At 33.7% G+C, this 21,142-nt stretch overlaps 2 protein-coding genes across 2 annotated transcripts in view; both read left to right on the forward strand.

Annotated features, from left to right (window-relative positions):
- LOC119602819 (probable WRKY transcription factor protein 1) overlaps positions 1-9,110 on the forward strand; it is a 150,832-nt gene extending 141,722 nt beyond the window's left edge. Inside the window, exon 4 of the mRNA XM_037954566.1 lies at positions 8,989-9,110. Within this exon, the coding sequence (XP_037810494.1) occupies positions 8,989-9,011 (23 nt within the window). The 3' untranslated portion in view covers positions 9,012-9,110. The remainder of the gene's footprint in view (positions 1-8,988) is intronic.
- A 348-nt stretch (positions 9,111-9,458) lies between these two features.
- LOC119602820 overlaps positions 9,459-21,142 on the forward strand; it is a 68,181-nt gene continuing 56,497 nt past the window's right edge. The window contains 1 exon segment of the mRNA XM_037954570.1: positions 9,459-10,187. Coding sequence (XP_037810498.1) covers positions 9,497-10,187 — 691 coding nt within the window. The 5' untranslated portion in view covers positions 9,459-9,496.

The following is a 21,142-nucleotide window of genomic DNA, read 5'->3' on the forward strand; positions in this document are numbered from 1 at the left end:
AATCGGGGTACCGAAAAACTGGAAGTAGCCCAGGACTAGTTCTTTCCAAAAATGTATAGTTTATATGCAATTCCAGCTCTGGATAATTTTGACGAATTTTTAAAAAATCATCAAATTTTGCCAAAAATAGTGGAATTTTCAAGTGGCTCCAAAGAGCATTTGGAGAAGACATGAATCGGGGTACCGAAAAACTAGAAGTAGCCCAGAACTAGTTCTTTCCAAAAATGTATAGTTTATATGCAATTCCAGCTCTGGATAATTTTGACGAATTTTTGAAAAATCATCAAATTTTGCCAAAAATAGTGGAATTTTCAAGTGGCTCCAAAGAGCATTTGGAGAAGACATGAATCGGGGTACCGAAAAACTGGAAGTAGCCCAGGACTAGTTCTTTCCAAAAATGTATAGTTTATATGCAATTCCAGCTCTGGATAATTTTGACGAATTTTTGAAAAATCATAAAATTTTGCCAAAAATAGTCGAATTTTCAAGTGGCTCCAAAGAGCATTTGGAGAAGACATGAATCGGGGTACCGAATAACTGGAAGTAGCCCAGAACTAGTTCTTTCCAAAAATGTATAGTTTATATGCAATTCCAGCTCTGGATAATTTTGACGAATTTTTGAAAAATCATCAAATTTTGCCAAAAATAGTGGAATTTTCAAGTGGCTCCAAAGAGCATTTGGAGAAGACATGAATCGTGGTACCGAAAAACTGGAAGTAGCCCAGAACTAGTTCTTTCCAAAAATGTATAGTTTATATGCAATTCCAGCTCTGGATAATTTTGACGAATTTTTGAAAAATCATCAAATTTTGCCAAAAATAGTGGAATTTTCAAGTGGCTCCAAAGAGCATTTGGAGAAGACATGAATCGGGGTACCGAAAAACTGGAAGTAGCCCAGGACTAGTTCTTTCCAAAAATGTATAGTTTATATGCAATTCCAGCTCTGGATAATTTTGACGATTTTTTGAAAAATCATCAAATTTTGCCAAAAATAGTGGAATTTTCAAGTGGCTCCAAAGAGCATTTGGAGAAGACATGAATTGGGGTACCGAAAAACTGGAAGTAGCCCAGGACTAGTTCTTTCCAAAAATGTATAGTTTATATGCAATTCCAGCTCTGGATAATTTTGACGATTTTTTGAAAAATCATCAAATTTTGCCAAAAATAGTGGAATTTTCAAGTGGCTCCAAAGAGCATTTGGAGAAGACATGAATCGGGGTACCGAAAAACTGGAAGTAGCCCAGGACTAGTTCTCTCCAAAAATGTATAGTTTATATGCAATTCCAGCTCTGGATAATTTTGACGATTTTTTGAAAAATCATCAAATTTTGCCAAAAATAGTGGAATTTTCAAGTGGCTCCAAAGAGCATTTGGAGAAGACATGAATCGGGGTACCGAAAAACTGGAAGTAGCCCAGGACTAGTTCTTTCCAAAAATGTATAGTTTATATGCAATTCCAGCTCTGGATAATTTTGACGAATTTTTGAAAAATCATCAAATTTTGCCAAAAATAGTGGAATTTTCAAGTGGCTCCAAAGAGCATTTGGAGAAGACATGAATCGGGGTACCGAAAAACTGGAAGTAGCCCAGGACTAGTTCTCTCCAAAAATGTATAGTTTATATGCAATTCCAGCTCTGGATAATTTTGACGATTTTTTGAAAAATCATCAAATTTTGCCAAAAATAGTGGAATTTTCAAGTGGCTCCAAAGAGCATTTGGAGAAGACATGAATCAGGGTACCGAAAAACTGGAAGTAGCCCAGGACTAGTTCTTTCCAAAAATGTATAGTTTATATGCAATTCCAGCTCTGGATAATTTTGACGATTTTTTGAAAAATCATCAAATTTTACCAAAAATAGTGGAATTTTCAAGTGGCTCCAAAGAGCATTTGGAGAAGACATGAATCGGGGTACCGAAAAACTGGAAGTAGCCCAGGACTAGTTCTTTCCAAAAATGTATAGTTTATATGCAATTCCAGCTCAGGATAATTTTGACGATTTTTTGAAAAATCATAAAATTTTGCCAAAAATAGTGAAATCTTCAAGTGGATCAAAAGGGCATTTGGAGAAGACATGAATCGGGGTACCGAAAAACTGGAAGTAGCCCAGGACTAGTTCTTTCCAAAAATATATAGTTTATATGCAACTCCAGCTCTGGATAATTTTAACGATTTTTTGAAAAAGCATACAATTTTGCCCAAAATGTAGGTAGTTTCAGGTCGATACTATTATTCTTATTATGAAAAACATTTCAAAAATCAACTTCTGTTGCTCAATATTTGATATTTGATTTGAATTTTCGTTAACAGTTTTTACATGTAAAAACTTTTGTTAATATTAAATATCACTCAATGAACTCTTTTTAATGAATTATCTTGACGGCAGTTCAAAATTTCATTTTGTGAATAAATAATGAAAGTGATGGAGGTAGCAAAATATTGTTGTAAGTTTTCCATGAAAATTATGCATATTTTATTGCTTCGCTGCCAATAGGTTTGATCGTTTTGGGCGCTGTTAATTTGTTGTTGGGATCGCCGTTTTTTATATATGATTTTTGTAATTTGTTTATGACAGCACAATTTTTTTCTTGTGTTTTTTATATTCTCAGGTAATAATAATGTAAAAATAGAGTCCCTTCGACGTAGTGAACTACCACGATAACCATTCTCAGGTAATATTTTTCGTATTCGTTGTGAAAATTGAAAAAATCTCTACAATAACTCAGAAAAATGAAGCAATTGTTTGAGAAAATTCGCAAAATGTCATACCCAGTTGTCTTTCCTTTTGTGAAATCTTTGATTTTTAGGACTTATTTCTAATTTTTCAATGACTTTATCTTGAAAGTCAAATGAATAGTGAAATTCAGTTGAATTTCTAGAAATTAAAAATTTTAAAAGACTTCATAAAAACACTAGTAAAGGTGAAATATTTTGTAATTCTTTGCGAATATTGGGAAATGTCTTAAAAAATTAAAGATTTCACAAAAACTCTAGAACAAGTCGAAAAAAGTTAAGCTCTTTGTTGAGAAAATTCTCAAAATTCCCTACACAGTTGCTATGGTGTCCGAAGTTTTGACCTTATTTAGGGATCGATTCTTTTATTGATCGTTTATAACAACACAAGTGTTGAGGATTGAAAGGTAATTTGTGTACGTATGTATGAATGTATTTTATGATTTTGTGTAACATATGCTTTTTATGTTTTTTTCAAAAAATCGTCAAAATTATCCAGAGCTGGAATTGCATATAAACTATACATTTTTGGAAAGAACTAGTCCTGGGCTACTTCCAGTTTTTCGGTACCCCGATTCATGTCTTCTCCAAATGCTCTTTGGAGCCACTTGAAAATTCCACTATTTTTGGCAAAATTTGATGATTTTTCAAAAATTCGTCAAAATTATCCAGAGCTGGAATTGCATATAAACTATACATTTTTGGAAAGAACTAGTCCTGGGCTACTTCCAGTTTTTCGGTACCCCGATTCATGTCTTCTCCAAATGCTCTTTGGAGCCACTTGAAAATTCCACTATTTTTGGCAAAATTTGATGATTTTTCAAAAAATCGTCAAAATTATCCAGAGCTGGAATTGCATATAAACTATACATTTTTGGAAAGAACTAGTCCTGGGCTACTTCCAGTTTTTCGGTACCCCGATTCATGTCTTCTCCAAATGCTCTTTGGAGCCACTTGAAAATTCCACTATTTTTGGCAAAATTTGATGATTTTTCAAAAAATCGTCAAAATTATCCAGAGCTGGAATTGCATATAAACTATACATTTTTGGAAAGAACTAGTCCTGGGATACTTCCAGTTTTTCGGTACCCCAATTCATGTCTTCTCCAAATGCTCTTTGGAGCCACTTGAAAATTCCACTATTTTTGGCAAAATTTGATGATTTTTCAAAAAATCGTCAAAATTATCCAGAGCTGGAATTGTATATAAACTATACATTTTTGGAAAGAACTAGTCCTGGGCTACTTCCAGTTTTTCGGTACCCCGATTCATGTCTTCTCCAAATGCTCTTTGGAGCCACTTGAAAATTCCACTATTTTTGGCAAAATTTGATGATTTTTCAAAAATTCGTCAAAATTATCCAGAGCTGGAATTGCATATAAACTATACATTTTTGGAAAGAACTAGTCCTGGGCTACTTCCAGTTTTTCGGTACCCCGATTCATGTCTTCTCCAAATGCTCTTTGGAGCCACTTGAAAATTCCACTATTTTTGGCAAAATTTGATGATTTTTCAAAAAATCGTCAAAATTATCCAGAGCTGGAATTGTATATAAACTATACATTTTTGGAAAGAACTAGTCCTGGGCTACTTCCAGTTTTTCGGTACCCCGATTCATGTCTTCTCCAAATGCTCTTTGGAGCCACTTGAAAATTCCACTATTTTTGGCAAAATTTGATGATTTTTCAAAAAATCGTCAAAATTATCCAGAGCTGGAATTGCATATAAACTATACATTTTTGGAAAGAACTAGTCCTGGGCTACTTCCAGTTTTTCGGTACCCCGATTCATGTCTTCTCCAAATGCTCTTTGGAGCCACTTGAAAATTCCACTATTTTTGGCAAAATTTGATGATTTTTCAAAAATTCGTCAAAATTATCCAGAGCTGGAATTGCATATAAACTATACATTTTTGGAAAGAACTAGTCCTGGGCTACTTCCACTCTGCCGGTACCCCGATTCATGTCTTCTCCAAGTGTCTGTTTTTTGCATTTGAAAATTCTATATTTTACTACCATATTTGACGAGTATAAAATTATTTTAACTAATTTTTATTTTATATATTAATTTTTTGAATATATTTTAATATAATTTTACTTTATTTCTTAAAAAACATTTTATTTGGTGCTCGTTTTATTAAAAAATAAATTTTAATTCATTTGAAAACGAATTTTATAGTATGTGGAACGTATTTGACATATGTGGTGTTGGACGTATCTGGCCGACGAATTTAACTTCACACCCTTATAAAAAATAGTTGTACTCATATATGTATGTACAGGATGTAATCATTCATATACATATACCTCCGTAATGTGCACATATTTTTAAATGCATCCCTACAGTTTTCTAAGGAGTCAATGTATATCATTTCAGACTGTATTTTTGCACAATTTTTCGAATTTATATATTTTTAACTAATTCATAAATAAGTATTCTTTGTAGTGCAGAGATTATTTGAACATAACTTTAGTGTCTCCAAGTAAACTATCGGAAGGACAGTCGTCCATTCTTAGCAAAAATCACTAGTTGGGGACAATGACCCCGAACTACCGGAATAAGTTTAAGATACATTTAAACACATTTATACATTTGCATATGTAAGTGTTGATATACGTTCATGTTATGTACTGCATGTTACCAACAATACGTTGCATTATTGTCTACAACTATGTAAAATAAACAACTAGGGAACAACACGACATAGGACTTCCAACATTACAGTGATGTACAGACAACAATATAATAGAACATGTTTTTGTTGTTTTTTTTTTTTAAGTGTAATTCATACCACTTGTGTGTATTTTTTTTACATATGCATTGTATAAAAAAGAGAATAAAATCATTATAAATTGTAAAACTATATAGTAGTCGTACATAAACTTAGTCTATCATGCATATATATTTATAATGAAACCCAGCAGTTTTATAAGGAACTTAGATATTTTTGGATCAGTTGACACAAATAAATACTTAATAATATGGGAAGGAAAGTAATCGTTCATTTTAGAATCCAAGTAATATTAAGATCAGACACTATTTTGTGATGTTATTACTTAAAAAGTTTTCATTTCATTTATATCGAAATAAAGTTTTGTCTTCAACCCCTCCTTCCGAACTGTTGGAATGTCCAATGAACTTATATTACTTACAAATGTATGTTAAAATATACATATATAAAATAAAACACTATATGTATATTTTATGTACTGAATTTGTTTTCATATAGTATTTCATAAATATAATACTTAAATCTATGAGTTTAGAATAAACATTTGCTGTACACAACTAATTCATTTCACTCACTCACTATCTGTTTTAGAAATGTACTAGTTCTTGTTATTTGCTTTCCTTGCTTTTCTGTTGCATATGCATGATTTTGTTTTGCAATTTAACTGTCAGCTGTTGGCGTATGAGTGATATTCAGTTTAATTTACAACTAGGTCTTGTTCGTGAAATTATGTATGTATATGTTAGTTTAGTTTTGGAATTCATTTAGTATTTTTGGTAATTATTTCAGTATGTAATTATATACGGAGAACTAAAAGTTTTAGTTTAGTTTTAAATTTAAACTGAAATTTTGGAGAAAGATTAAAAGATTTACCATCATAAATAGATTTTCATAAGACCTTACAAAGCCGTTATGGCCAATTTTCGTAAAATTTACTGTATTCTGTTGTTGTATTTTTCGTATTTTTTTTCATGAGTTACATCGGAATTTTTGCCATATTTTCGTTTTTTGTATGGACCGAGTTTACTGGTTTTAACTGGAAAGCTCTTCGAAAATATGCTTTATAGCAATATTAATCATTGGATCCCTAATATATCTGGAGTTTTCAGAACATTGACTTCAACCAACAGACTCACAGACAGATAGACGGACATATATCTAAAAAGGTTTATAAAATATCTATATAAATATAGTTATGACCTTCTCTTCGACTACCGGACACCTGTATGGTCCTTCAGGCAGAGATATATGCCATCTATACAGCCGCAAGAAGGATCCGGGAACTAAATCTCGAAAATTCGACTTGCATCAATCAAGGCTCTTAACTTCAATGTTATTAAGTCGAAATGACTTCTCAATCGTATTCAATCATTGGCACAACTGACACAATATCATTTTTAGTTGATATGGGTTCAAGGATATGAGGGCATCCGGGGAAATGAAATATCTGATGAATGTGCAACCAAAGGTTCGTCCCTAGACTTAACACTTGCGCAAAAGGATATTCACACTCCCCTAACGACCCTATCAAAATTGATAGATGAATGGGCTTTGAGTGAAACGGAACTCAGGTGGTCAAATATCACCACTTGTAGAATATCGAAACTGCTCCGGCCCACTCTGACAGCAGATAGGACTAGGACTCTCTTGTCTCTTAGTAAGAACTCGATTAGGCTTCTAACTGGTATAATTACTGGGCACTGTATGATTGGACATATGTCGGAATGTATGGCTACAAAATTATAGTTACTGTAGAAGCTGCTTGGACGAAGATGAAGTGAAATCGGTACAACACCTTCTATGTGACTGCCCAGCCTTACAAGAGCACAGTCTACTCTATCTTGGTAGAGCTTTTTTCCATGTTCTGGACTGTCTCAGAGATGCGTCACTAATAAACATGATCGGTTTTATTAAAAGCACCAGCTGGTTTACACGGAGACCGAACGAACCATGTAGTCAACGAAATATGGGAGGGAACCATTCTCTCAATATTAGGGAATGGTAATTCTAAGGGTAACACAATGGGCCTCCGAGTGAACTCGCTTGCTAGCGAGCAACCCACGTAACCTACCTACCTAGTTATGACATTTTCCCCTCTCTCTGGCAATATGTTGATTCTGCGGCCAAAGCAATGATCAGGCCCGTATTCAGAAAGAAGAATGTAAACAAATATTTAAAACTTTGTATGAAAAACACTTACAAAAACTGAATAGTTTTCATAAAAAAATTGAAAAATTTTTTTCTCTTCTTTTTTCTGAATTCGGGCATTAGTCGTACAGTCTGCACTATAAGGCAAGTATGGCAAAACTTCATAACCACTTCATTCTAAATAGTTTTTAATACATATTGCAATATTCGGCCGAGCATGTAACTTTGATGAATTGCAATTTAACCCCAAAATCGCGGAAAGATAATCTAGATTAACGGACTGATGCACGGTAAAATCTATATCTTGGGATAAGTTCAATGATGATGGCGGAAAGACATCAGATACCCCCCAGAGAAGTGACTGTGAGGCTATGCGTTGGGAATGGGTTGTTGCAAAATGAATAAGATGCAGAATGAATGAGGGGGTTTACGGGCCTGCCTGCCTGCCTCCACCCGTATACCTAGAATGAATATGTGAGATAAATGGGAAGTGACAGAGTTCAGATGTTCAGTATAGTGTGTGCTGTGAGGAAGATCTTGTCTTTGGCTTATTTGATGGATTCGTATTTCGATCTACTCATTGGTAAGGGAATAGATAGCTTGCGGAACCATATACAAAAATAGACACCACTGTGTTCTTTTCAAATCACAAAAGGGGTAAGTTATCTCTATCTCTAGCACAGGGTGGTTGGAAAAGGACCACCATGAAATATACCGTATACCGCAAGTGTTCACGTACCTTAAGTTTTCGACTTCTGTTCATTCTGCTCGGTTTTGGCTTCAAAATCATCAGTTGCATGCGGTACAGGTTATTTATATATGTTAAAATATATATTTGGGTAGAAAGTTCTGAATTCAAATATTTCATTTCAATGTGTAGATGGTATCTGTTGAGTAGTTTTTTAAAGTTGCAAGACATATTTATTTTCTACATACAAAAACAAATTATATGAATAATATTCACACTTTAAACAAACGATAAAATATATTAACAAACCAAACAAAATGACACACAAATAATATGCTGAAATAGAAATAAGCCAATTTCGGCCCAACGAGCTAAAATTAACAAATAGGCCTAAAAAAACTGCAGCAGCCGTCAAAGCAAATCATTTTCTGTGGCACATGCCAACGCATCAAAGTGTAAATGCATGCGTTTCTAATTTTAATGAGATTTTTTTAACATAAAAAATATGTCTGTAAAAAACTAAAATATGTGTATGTCTAACCAAAAATAATGAGACTCTTGAGTAGTAAATTTAAAATTTTTGAAAATATATATGGCTTGTTTATTAAATCTGTACTATTTGTAGTTGTTGTAATTTGTATATTTTTTTTCTTTACTGTATGTTTTGTTTTTTTTCTATTTCTTTGCAGATAAAACGCTAAAAAGCAAATAAAAATTAAATTAAATAAAATTCAATGTAATTAACTCAACTCTCAATGTTGTCGTAAAATAAATTAACAAGCAACTAAAAATACTAACAAGCAGCTACAAAACAAAAAATAGCAAAGTGTACAAACGAAAAACACAAATCAAATTAAAAAGCAACTAATATACAGTAAATGCAGCAAATAACAAAAAATAAATTTAACTAAAGCAAAAAAAATCATTTTTAAAGAAATGTTTGTCTGTTTTAAAAAATCAACAAAATTTAGTGCCAAATTAGAGTATGTAGTACCTGAAAAACATAAGATTTAAAAGACAAAGTTAATTAAAATAGCAACTGCAATAGCAGCAACAAAATGACAAGAGAACGAGGTTTAGCTTAAAGATAAAATAAATAATTAGAAGAAAATAAATTCAAAATAAAACGAAAAACTCAATTGTGTTCCATTAGCAAATAAGCAACTGAATTAAGAACAACTACAACAACACAATAAAATGGCGGGTCCACAAGTACAACGTCCACAAAGCGCCTACTATACTGGACTAAATGGTTCATCGAATGGCCATCAAAATGGTAATAGAGGTTCAGTGGGTGGTGAAGGTGCTCTAACCACTAGCACTTCACATCACACTGGCCTGCATGTCATACGTACCATATCACACGAAAGTGAACTCATCTATCGTGGTTCGAATGGTAATACTCATAATCTTAATAATAATACCTCCGCCACTTCAGTACAGGACACCTGTACGGCCAGTACAAGTCGTTCGATTATACAACAGCAACCCACCCTGCTGCATAATGCACCAACAAGTGGCGTAATAGGTGGTGTTGGTAGTGGTGGTGGTGGTCCTATTGGTAGTTCTATAAATTTAGCCACTATTGCCGGTACAGGTCAAAATCCTAATGATGCATTAATTGTTCCTGCAGCCACTCTAACGGTGGCCTCACAACATCATACCGAACCTGCAAATATTTCATCGCATTCCCTTAAAGCTTCCAGTAAAAATAAACAACGTAGTATAGAAATTATAGTTGATGCTACTAAATGTGATACAAAAGATGATGAGGATGATATTGAACAGGGTAAATCTAGACGTTCGTCGCGTCATCGCCATCGACCGTTGCATAGGCGGTTTCTAACATATTTAAAAAGTCTATTCCAAGGCAGCACAACACAAACTGGTAAGAATTTTTTTTTGGAATTTTGAGCTTTTTCACTTTTTAACAATTGCTTTAAATCAATATTTATTCATAAGTCACTACCCGTAGGTGTTTAACAATGTCTCCAGTGAATCAATGTCCCCTGGAGCCCTATTAAAATCCTTAGGTCTTCGTTAATAGTCGACCATACGTTTATATGTATGTACTATATTTTGAATTTTCATACTCCGGAGTATACTTGTTGCAATAATTACACATTAATCATACGCATGTATGGCCAATTTTGACAAAGAGCAAAATTTCGAAAAAGGGTAATAATTTTGTAATTTGTGGTCCGATTTGAATAAAATTTCACATGCCAAGAGAGGAAGGGTATTAATCCACTTGGCTGGATATATAGATCCCAAAGTAGGGTATCTCAAGAATATTAAAAACTAAAAAAAAATTGATTGTTGCAGGATTTTTTTTTAACTTTTCTTTTGAAACATTTGTACAATAAAAATTTATTCAAACTATTGTTCACTATTAGCTCTGACTTCTTTCCATATTTCTGGCAAAATATGTATTCTGTGCTATGCTCATTTTTTATCAAACCTATTTAATTTTAAATATCTTGTTCTTAAGGAAAGCCTATTCCAGAGAGAGCATTCTGCATCGTTCGAAACAAATAGTTGTCGGACGAGGCAAGATCTGGACAATAAGACGAGTGAATCAAAACCCCAACCCCTTTTATTCTTTTATCTCTTCTTGGCTTCAATTTGTATGGTACCAAATTTTGTTGCTTTTTAATGACTCCTGCTGCTTGCAAAGTTTAATAAAAATCCTCATAGAGTAATGCTTCCAATTCTTATTCTTCAAACTTTTGGCTGGTGGAAGCTAATGGAACATATCCATTATACGCTTCGTTGAGCAATCGGTGTACTTTTTTACACTAAGACAAACGAAATGACAAATAAGTTACTAAAGACAAATATCACGTAAAAAAATGTACGCATATTTCACCCTTTGGCCTTTTTATATCTTAAAGGATATATGATCAATCTGTGTCGTTATATACATATGTATTTGAAGAGGGTCTTTCATAAATGTATAAATAGGCAAAAACATTCATTTATTTTGCAATGTGAACTTATGTATTTATTTAATTAAATCCATTTTAGTAATTTCTACCATTAAAAATTTGTGTTCTTAAATTTTACACATTTAGAATTGTACCAGAGACACATATACACACTTAGGAATACATACATATGTATATACTTGCTGTGACTCGAATGCTAAACATCTTTCTAATGCATTTCCTGGTCATGTACAGGATACATACGCACATTAAACCTGCTCATCATTTTAAGAAAAAATTTCAAAATTATTTTATTGCATTCTATTATGTCCTTTCACAAACAAAATAATAACTTGGACCTAGGAACCTATATTAAAAAAAAGATAAAAAACAGAAAGACGGACAGACGGTCAGACAGACAGATGGACATAATCGACTTGGAGTAATTTTCATTATTAGCGAACACTTCTAATAACCATTCATAGAATCCTATGTGTTTGCTGGTCTATTGTTATTTTGGAAAATGTTATTGTTATTATACATGTAGAGTAGTTGCTATTGTTATGGCAATTCTGCTATTATTGTTGCAACTCTAAAGTAGCATCAAAACACAAACGACAGCTGCATAAACATTTTAGAATAATTTTAGTAGTTCTTTAGTTAGATTTTAATGTACTGAACAGGGTCGATCTCTTGAAATTTTATATGACATGTTTTTGCTTTTGTTTTTTTTTTTTTTTTCTCTACATACATTTCACAATATTTCGAGTGCATACAAGTAAATGTTGATTTTGTTGGTGTGTGTGTGTATGAGGATAATAAAAAAAAAATACTTTTATTATTATATTTCCAGCAGTATTTAACTCGAATAACAAACGCTCTTATATTCTTTAAAACTGAAAAACATTTTTTAAAACTATTAAATAGTAAATGCCAAACTTACACACCCTAGTGCAAAATACCTTGACCCATCCTGTTATGGGGGAATATAAAGGAGGTTGGTTGTGAAGCATATAAAGGAAGTAGTTTAGAGCAGCAGGATTCATTTAAAAGCAAGAACATTTGGTACTAGACCAATTGAAACCTAGAGACAATTGAAAAATAATTTACCGTGTCCAAAATTTTGAAATGAAAATTATTTTTCACCAAATCACTACCTGCGATGAAAAATTATTAGATTACGATAACCCAAAGCATAAGAACATTAAGTTCAGCCTGGCCAATCAGACGTATCGACACCAAAGTTCACTATCGCTGGAATTAAGGTACAGCTCGGTCCTATGAGATTTTAAGAATAAACATTTTTCTATTTTCACTGAGTGCATTCCTTTTTTGACATATGAAAACAAATAATACCTTTGCATATCCTGTGCATACAGTAAAAACATTTTTTCAACAAACATACTCTTCGTTAACCCCTGTGAGTATGCTATACTATTATTCAATGTCACTTTATATGCGTTTCATGTATGTGCATAATATAAGAGTAGATAGATAGTACCCAACAGTTCTTAAGCCATATTCTTTCTAAACATCAAACCACGTATCTGACTAAAAATTTTGTGTAAAATTTAAATAGTTTACATTATGTAAACAATGTATTATTAAGGTAAATAATATGCAAAATTGCGTAACCTAAATAACATAAGTTATTTTCAATTGCCAGCATGATGTCAACAATGTATTAGTAATAATAATCCAAAAATTGTCATGCTTTTAGCTTCTAACTGAACTTTCACCCCGAACTGCCGGTTGCATTTTAAAGTGCGTACGTGTCTGCAACGTATTTGGTTTATCTATTTTATTGTTTGTTTGTTTGTTTGTTTTAAAATATTTCAACAATTTTATTGTTCAACAAAAATAGTTTTTGGTCTTGTTTTCTTTTCTACCAATAAATTCAGATGAGAGTTTTCTTTACTACATTTTAAAATTATTTGATTTTTTTTCTCATTTCCTGCTTGCTGTCTAATAATATGTCATTGTTTGTGCATTTTATGTGCAAGTATGTGTGTGTTTGGGCATGCATATGCATGCAAATATTTGGCCTTTTTAGTAAAATTTAAAATTTATCTCCACAAACGTGTGATACACAAAAGTTTTTCTCTTTATTTACATAATATTTCAGTTAGAATTTTAGATATTTAAACTGTAAACCACATACGTGAAATTTACGTTTGCAATTGTCATTTATTTTTGGCTTGCGATAAATGAGAAATAATTGTGCGTTATCCTTGAATATAAAAAAATATTGGTAGTAAATTTCGTAATAGTGTTGGAGAAATTTTCGATAAAAGCTATAAAATTAGGATTGTATTAAAATACTCTTTAAATATTTAAAAAGTTACAATACAGTGGTCCATAGAGCAAATTCTTCTTTGGTAGTCCTTTTTGGTGGATTTCTATACGCTATGTGCAAACAGTTTATATTTACGTAAACGTAAACAACATATTGTTAGTGTAAACAATGTAAAAACATTAAAAAATTCCTAATGTATATAGATAGTTTACTGCACAATAATTTCTATACTTTACATGATATAAACAATATATTTATAAAGTAAATTTACAAGGAATTTTAAGTGTAAATCAAAACAACTTTTTCCTTCAAAAATTTCAATTGTTTACACGATGTCTACAATATAAATGCATAAATAATACAACAAAGATCCAAAATGAGATCAATTCTTCTCAATTTATTAATTAATTTATATATGTAAACAATGTATTTTAATTAAAAACTTGCCAAGCTTTTATTAAAACTGTTTTCTTAAACTGCTCAACAATTTTCATAGTTGACACAAAGTAAAATATGTGTTTTTAGCCTAAATATTTAAAATATATTGCAATATTACCAAAGGTAACGTAAATTTTTATTAATTTCTTATAAAATCAATTATTTACATAATGTAAAGAATGTATTTTTAGTGTAAATGATAGTTGGCACAATGTTATAAATGTATTTTTAGCGTAAATAATTAAAATATATTGCAAATTTAACAAAAGTTATGCAAATTTTTATTAATTTCTTATAAAATCAATTATTTACATAATGTAAAGGATGTATTTTTATTTAGTGTTAATTATATAATATTATTAGACATTTCAAAAAACTTATGTTTCTTTTTTTCGGGGGAGTTTTCCGGTTCGGGGGAGTTTTCCAGATTTTTCCTACCGAGCGCGTCCCCGGGTGGCGGATAGGGGGTGGTGATGGACCATCTGTCCTCTCCCAGCTTTAATTTCACTTAAGCTGAGGGAGGGCAGATTGTCCACCACCTGGGAATATTATATTCCCCGCGGACCAAAAAACTGGAAAAAAAAAAAAAAAAAAAAAAAAAAAACAAATATGGAAAATAAAAATAAAAAGATAAAAGTTACGGTGCAGGGCCTAAATAACCCAGTACCGGCGGCAAGTGTTGATCTACTCGCGAGTCACGTGTCGTCGTCATCCTGCAATCGTGAGCAGAATACTACTACGGAGGTGGGTACCTTGGCCTCCGTGGCGGACAATGCGTCAAGTGTACAGCATGCCGCTGGCAAAAATATAGGGGTGAAAGAGAAGGATGTACTCGGAGAGAGCTCTAAGCTACCTCAGCCTTTAAATATAGGTGAGGGTTCCGACTCTGAATCCTCAGATGATAATAATAATAATACCATTATAGCAAATCCCAAAAAGGATGAAGTAGAGCAAATGGTGAAAGAGGTGAGTGATAGCATAGCTAAACTACCTATTACTAAGAAAAGACTTTCTGGAGCACAGAGGAGGAAGTTGAAAAAGATGCTTCAGGAAATCATAGTTAGTCAATCCCACGACACTCCAAAGGAATCGGACTCTCTCACAAGATCTGAGGCAAAAAGGATCAGGTCACCCGAGGAGTTGACAACTGAGAATAAGCCTAAGAAGAAAAAGAGCTCCCCGTCTTCTAATACACAGTCGAAGCCAAGCCATACTTCACTCAAAGGAATCTCAAGTGAGAATCCTGCGAGTAAGGGTGACAACGCCAAGCCAGATATTCCGAAGACGAACACGTCGGCGAAATCAACCTCGAAGGTAAGGGAATCTCAAAAGAAGCCCCGAAAAACGAGGAAGGAGAAGCTAGACGGAGGAAAAGGTAAAGAGCCGCCATCTTACGCCAAAGTTGCCAGAAGTAGGCACCGGGACGATCTCTGCTATGCAGTTTACGATGCCGGTAATCCGACAGGCAAAATTCCAATAGACCAACAGAGTAAAATAGAAGACCTGGTCAACAATAAGATAGTGGACCATGCAATAGCTTCAAAGGGCAAACAACCAATAGAGAGCGAGAGCTGCGAGTTCAGCATGGGCGTGATGTTGATGAGGTTGGCATCTCACCAATGTGTTAGCACCCTAAAGAACTTGGTGGAAAGTATCCCTCCTCCCTGGGACGGCGCTAGGCTGGGACTGGCAAAGAAGAGCGAGCTTCCGGTGCTCCTAAAGTCCACTGTCTACATAAAAGGATGGGGCAGTAAACTGGCTAATGAACGTATACTGGAAATTCTTGGAGGTCAAAATGCTGAGCTGGCCGTGGAAAAATGGGATGTCTTTTACAGGAAAGAAGAACCTGAGGGAACTTTATTTGTAATAGGTATCGACCAGAAATCCATGGCTAGTCTTGCCAAGAATAAAGGTAGGGCTTACTTCGCCTCTAAATCTGTCATATTCAAAATTGGGAAGGTGCCGATTGGAAGGGCTGTTACAACAAGCCTCGAAAAGGACACTAAAAAACCTAAGACCACAGTATCCACTACTGATAACGTTGAGGAGTCAAATCCTAAAATCGAGGAATTTACCATTAACTCGCCAGAAGAAAGTGTAGTTGCCCTTTCCAAAATTGGGAAGGCGCCGATTGAAAAGGCTGTCAAAACCGGCCCCGACAAGGACACTAAAACACCTAAGACAGTACCCAAAGCATCATTAGCAAGTACTAGCAATGTTGAGGAGTCAAATCCTAAAAGCGAGGAGGAAATCACTCACCCGCCAGAAGACAGAACAGCAATGCTCTCCAGAATTGGGAATGTGTCTATTAAAAATACTGCTATTCCTATGCCTGATAAGGACACCGCAGTGCCATCAACAGTACTCACTGCATTAATAGCCACTTCAGGCTATCCGGAGGAGTCAAATCCAAAGAGCGAGGAGGTGACCACCAACTCGCTGGAGGACAGTTTAATGGATGACCATGATTGAGGTTATCCAAATAAACCTCCATCGGAGCGAGACAGCTACCAACGCTCTGATGGCTAAAATCAACACAGGTAAAATACATATAGCTTTAATCCAGGAACCTTGGACGATTCGCAACAAGGTTTCTGGATTAAATCACGTAAATTTCCAACTTTTCTACGCTGATACAGGATCTCGCCCGAGAACATGTATCTTATGTCACAAGAACTTATGTTTTCTCCTCTCAACAGGATTATCAACATCGGATGCAACGGTGCTGAAGCAAGGTCGAGGCAACATATACCTTGCATCTATTTACCTGCCTTTCGATTCTCCGACCCTACCACCAACGTCGGATCTGATGAAACTGGTTGAAGAGGCACAAAGGAAAAATAAGAAAATTGTAATAGGTTGTGATGCCAACTCGCATCATGTAGCTTGGGGTAGTACAAACACCAATCGCAGGGGACAAGCCCTCATGGATTTCTTTAATACTAAAGACTTGATAACATTGAACTTAGGTAATAAAGCTACCTTCGTCAATAGAATCAGAGAAGAAGTATTAGATATAACTATATGTTCAGAAGAGCTTATAAACGAAATTCAGGATTGGAGAGTTTCGGACGAGCACTCCTTTTCTGATCATCGGTACATAAGATTCAAAATACTAAGGCCACCACCAAAGCCGATAAAGTTTCGGAATAAGTCTAAAACTAATTGGACAATGTTCGGGGCCTTACTAAAGAACCGTTTAGGTCAGGACACTTTTCAATGTCGAAATAAAGAGGATATAGATGCCAAAGTGGAAACGTTCACAAGTGCCCTGGTTGAATCGTTCGAGGACAGCTGCCCTCTGCGAGAGCGGAGATCTGCCCAGGAAAAACCCTGGGTAACTGGGGAGATCCGGAACCTTGGGAAGACTCTTCGCAAACTATTTAACCGGGCACGGCGTAAAAAGACCGCAGTATACTGGGATGAGTATCGTAATAAACTTGGTGAATATAAGAAAATCGTTCGAAGAGCCAAACGAGACTCCTGGAAACTTTTCTGTGAACAGGTAGATAGCGTAAATGAGGTATCGAAGATAAAAAAATTCCTATCCAAAACTCATGTCCAACCGGAATCTATGATCGATGACACGGGCAGGAGGCTTGAGGATATGGAGGAGACAATGAAACTCCTAATGGATTCTCATTTCCCACCCGGTATATCGAATAACATAGATGAACCGATATTGGAGGAAGGGGAGGGTAACACGGAAATAGTTATTACAACTGACATGGTTAAAGGGGCAATCAAGAGCTTTGCTCCCTATAAAGCTGCAGGGCCGGATGGAATTTTCCCGGCACTTTTGCAGATGGAGGCGGGACTGGTTTCCGTACATCTGTCACAGATATTCACTGCATGCTTAAAATTGGCATATACCCCAGTTAAATGGCAGGATGCAAGGGTAATATTTATACCCAAACCAGGGAAACCTAGCTATGCGACACCTAAGTCCTATCGACCGATAAGTCTTACGTCCTTCCTACTTAAAACCTTGGAACGGATAGTCGATAGCATGGTTAAAAGCAGCATACCATACAATGACCTTAAATATAAGCAGCATGCTTATGTAAAGGGACGATCGGTGGAGACCGCTTTAAATGAAGTTGTCCACTACATAAGTGAATCTTTCGATAGCAAACTGTATACACTGGCAGTATGCATTGACATCGAAGGCGCTTTCAATAACGTGCACACTGATACCCTTATCCAATCCCTAGACCAGTTTTATGTTGACCGGGTGCTCCGTAACTGGATCAACTACATGCTAAGGAACAGATGGATAAGCTGCGAGATGTACGATATAACTATCAGGAAAAAGGTATTTCGCGGTATACCACAGGGTGGCATTTTGTCACCTTTACTCTGGGTCACCACGATTAATAGCCTCCTAAGGACCCTAACCGAGAAAGGACTTAGACCTGTCTGCTATGCAGACGATGTCGTAATACTTTTAAAGGGAAAGGATCCAAATTACTTGTGTAGAAGAGCTGAGGAGGCTCTGAATACGGCCTTGAGCTGGGCTCAACCGAGAGGCCTCAATGTTAACCCGGCGAAGACGGAAATCTGTCTTTTCACAAGAAAGACAAAAATTTCTACATATACTGAACCTTGCTTCTTGGGCAAGAAGATACCGGTGACAGACAAAGTTAAGTACTTAGGTGTAATACTTGACCGGAAATTAAAATGGAGACACCACATAGAGGATAGGATCAACAAGGCACATCGGTGCTGGGCGATATGTAGGAGAACCATAGGCATGAAATGGGGTCTTAGTCCTACTATGACAAATTGGCTTTATAAAAGTGTAATTAGACCAATTCTAGCTTATGCTTCAATAATCTGGTGGACTGCTTTGGACAAAAAGTGTAATATCAAACTACTACAGGGAGTTCAGCGTACATGCTGCTTGGGTATAAGTGGTGCCATGTGTACTACTTCAACCAAGGCTCTGGAAACGTTGCTAGATATTCCACCCATTGAAACATATATAAGATATGAGGCGGCGCTTACAGCCGAACGGCTCTTTACTTTAGTAACAATGTAATAATAAATAACGTGTAACAACTAAATACAATTAAAATATATATTTTAATAAAAATTTAATTTTTTACATTATGTAAACAACGCATTTTTCATGTAAATAATATAAAATGTTTAAGAAATTTAAAATTTTAATAATTTTTTCTTAGATTTACTAAATATCTTAACTGTTGATATTGTGTAGATAATGTATTTTCAGGTAAACGGTATAAAATCTTTATGAACTTAAATATGTTAAATACTTTTCTTTAAATTTACAAAGTTTTTCAATTGTCCACATCATCATGTAAATAAGTTATGTGATTTGTTTTTAATATCTTTAAAATTCCTTATCTACAATAGGTAATCAATGTATTTGTAATGTAAAACGTGTAACTTTATTATATAATTCAAACTGTTTTAAATTTTACTAAAATTTAGAATGTTAACATGATGTAAACAAGGTATTGTTAATATAAATAATATGTGAATTTATCAAAACTGATTACATGTCATATTTTTACAATTTTTAATTATATTTACATTATGTAAATAATATAAAATATTTAAGAAATTTAAAATGTTAATAACTTTTTCTTAAATTTACTTAATATCTTAATTATTGACATTGTGTAAACAATGTATTTTTCATGTAAATAACAAAATTTTTTTTGAAATCAACAAGTTAAGAGTTTTTCTTGAAATTTCCAATATATTTCAATTGTTGACATTTTGTAAACAATTGTGTAAAAGTAAATTGTGTATTTATAAATATATTTGTACATTCTATTATATTTTCTTTAACTTAACCAAATTTTCTACATCATGTAAATAATATATTAATAATGTAATTAAAAAATGTTAAACAAATTTCTTAAATTCTTACATTATTTTAATGAAGTACATTATAACTATTTTTAATTTAATATTCAATCCCTAATTTTACACCAAAACTACAACATTTTTCCAACGTTAATTGACAGTTCTTAAATATATTTAAAATATTTTAAATTATCACACAAACAACAAAAGCGGATATAAAGATTCCTAAACATTTTTCTAAAACAGGAAATACATTAATGTCAGAAATGAAAAAAAGGCAGGAAAAAAACATAGAAATAATCGCATTTTCTAAGAGTATTAGAATTTGCGTACATTTAGTCGCCAACAGCACAGAAAACCAAAATCAACACACTTACACACACATTTAGAAATAAACAAACAAACGTACAAAAGCAATTTATATATGTATACACAGAGAAAAAATCGCAATGTGTTTAATCAGGATAAACACAACAATAGAAGCTTAATTGCGCATAAATCATTTTCATTTCATACAAACTGAAACTGCAAAATATACTGCGTAAAAGTAAAAAAATACACAACGAAAAAAAAAAACTAGATAAAAATATTCGTACTGACTGTGAAGGATTTCCAGGATTTTAAGCGATATAGTACATACATTGCTTTAATCGCTGTCAAATGATGGTAATTGTAGTGGTGGCATCATCATCTATACAAGACTACACAATTTTAAATAAACGATTTTTCCATGGCATATAGAGTGCTTGGCACCACACGGCTTAGATGAAGGAAACCTATGTTCACACACACACACATGACTGATAGATAGCTGTACAAAAAGTGCGTTTATATGTAAATTTGTACTTTCAGACTAATGCAAACATCTGCCAACATCTAACAGTTTCAATATGTAGATTTTAAAACATTTATACAGAATAAAAATTTACTGCTGAACTGTCTATTTCGATTATTGTTGCTTTTCATTTTGAAACACACACACGCACACATGTTTTATTGTAAATATTTAAAATGCATTTAATATAACATGGCTTTTCTGCTGGAAAATATTCTAATAAAAATTCAGAAAACCCTACAATTATTCATAAAAGTCATATGGTAAATTCTTGGCATGCATAAGCATGTCTATACACAGTGCCAGTCTACCATCATTATAGTATGCAGACTGACTGCTATGTCTGTTATGTAAATTATTGTGATATTTTTTACATAATGCAACGAATTTATCGATTAAATTGCAATTAATATGAGAATTATTATGTTGATACTTGTAAATGTGTTATAAATATTTAATGTACTTAACTAAAGTTAAGCCAATAAAGATAGATGTATGTATTTACATCT

The sequence above is a fragment of the Lucilia sericata genome, unplaced genomic scaffold, assembly GCF_015586225.1.
Source record: "Lucilia sericata isolate MDLA Ls3-8-SP2 unplaced genomic scaffold, ASM1558622v1 Contig000255F_arrow, whole genome shotgun sequence".
Classification (NCBI taxonomy): domain Eukaryota; kingdom Metazoa; phylum Arthropoda; class Insecta; order Diptera; family Calliphoridae; genus Lucilia; species Lucilia sericata.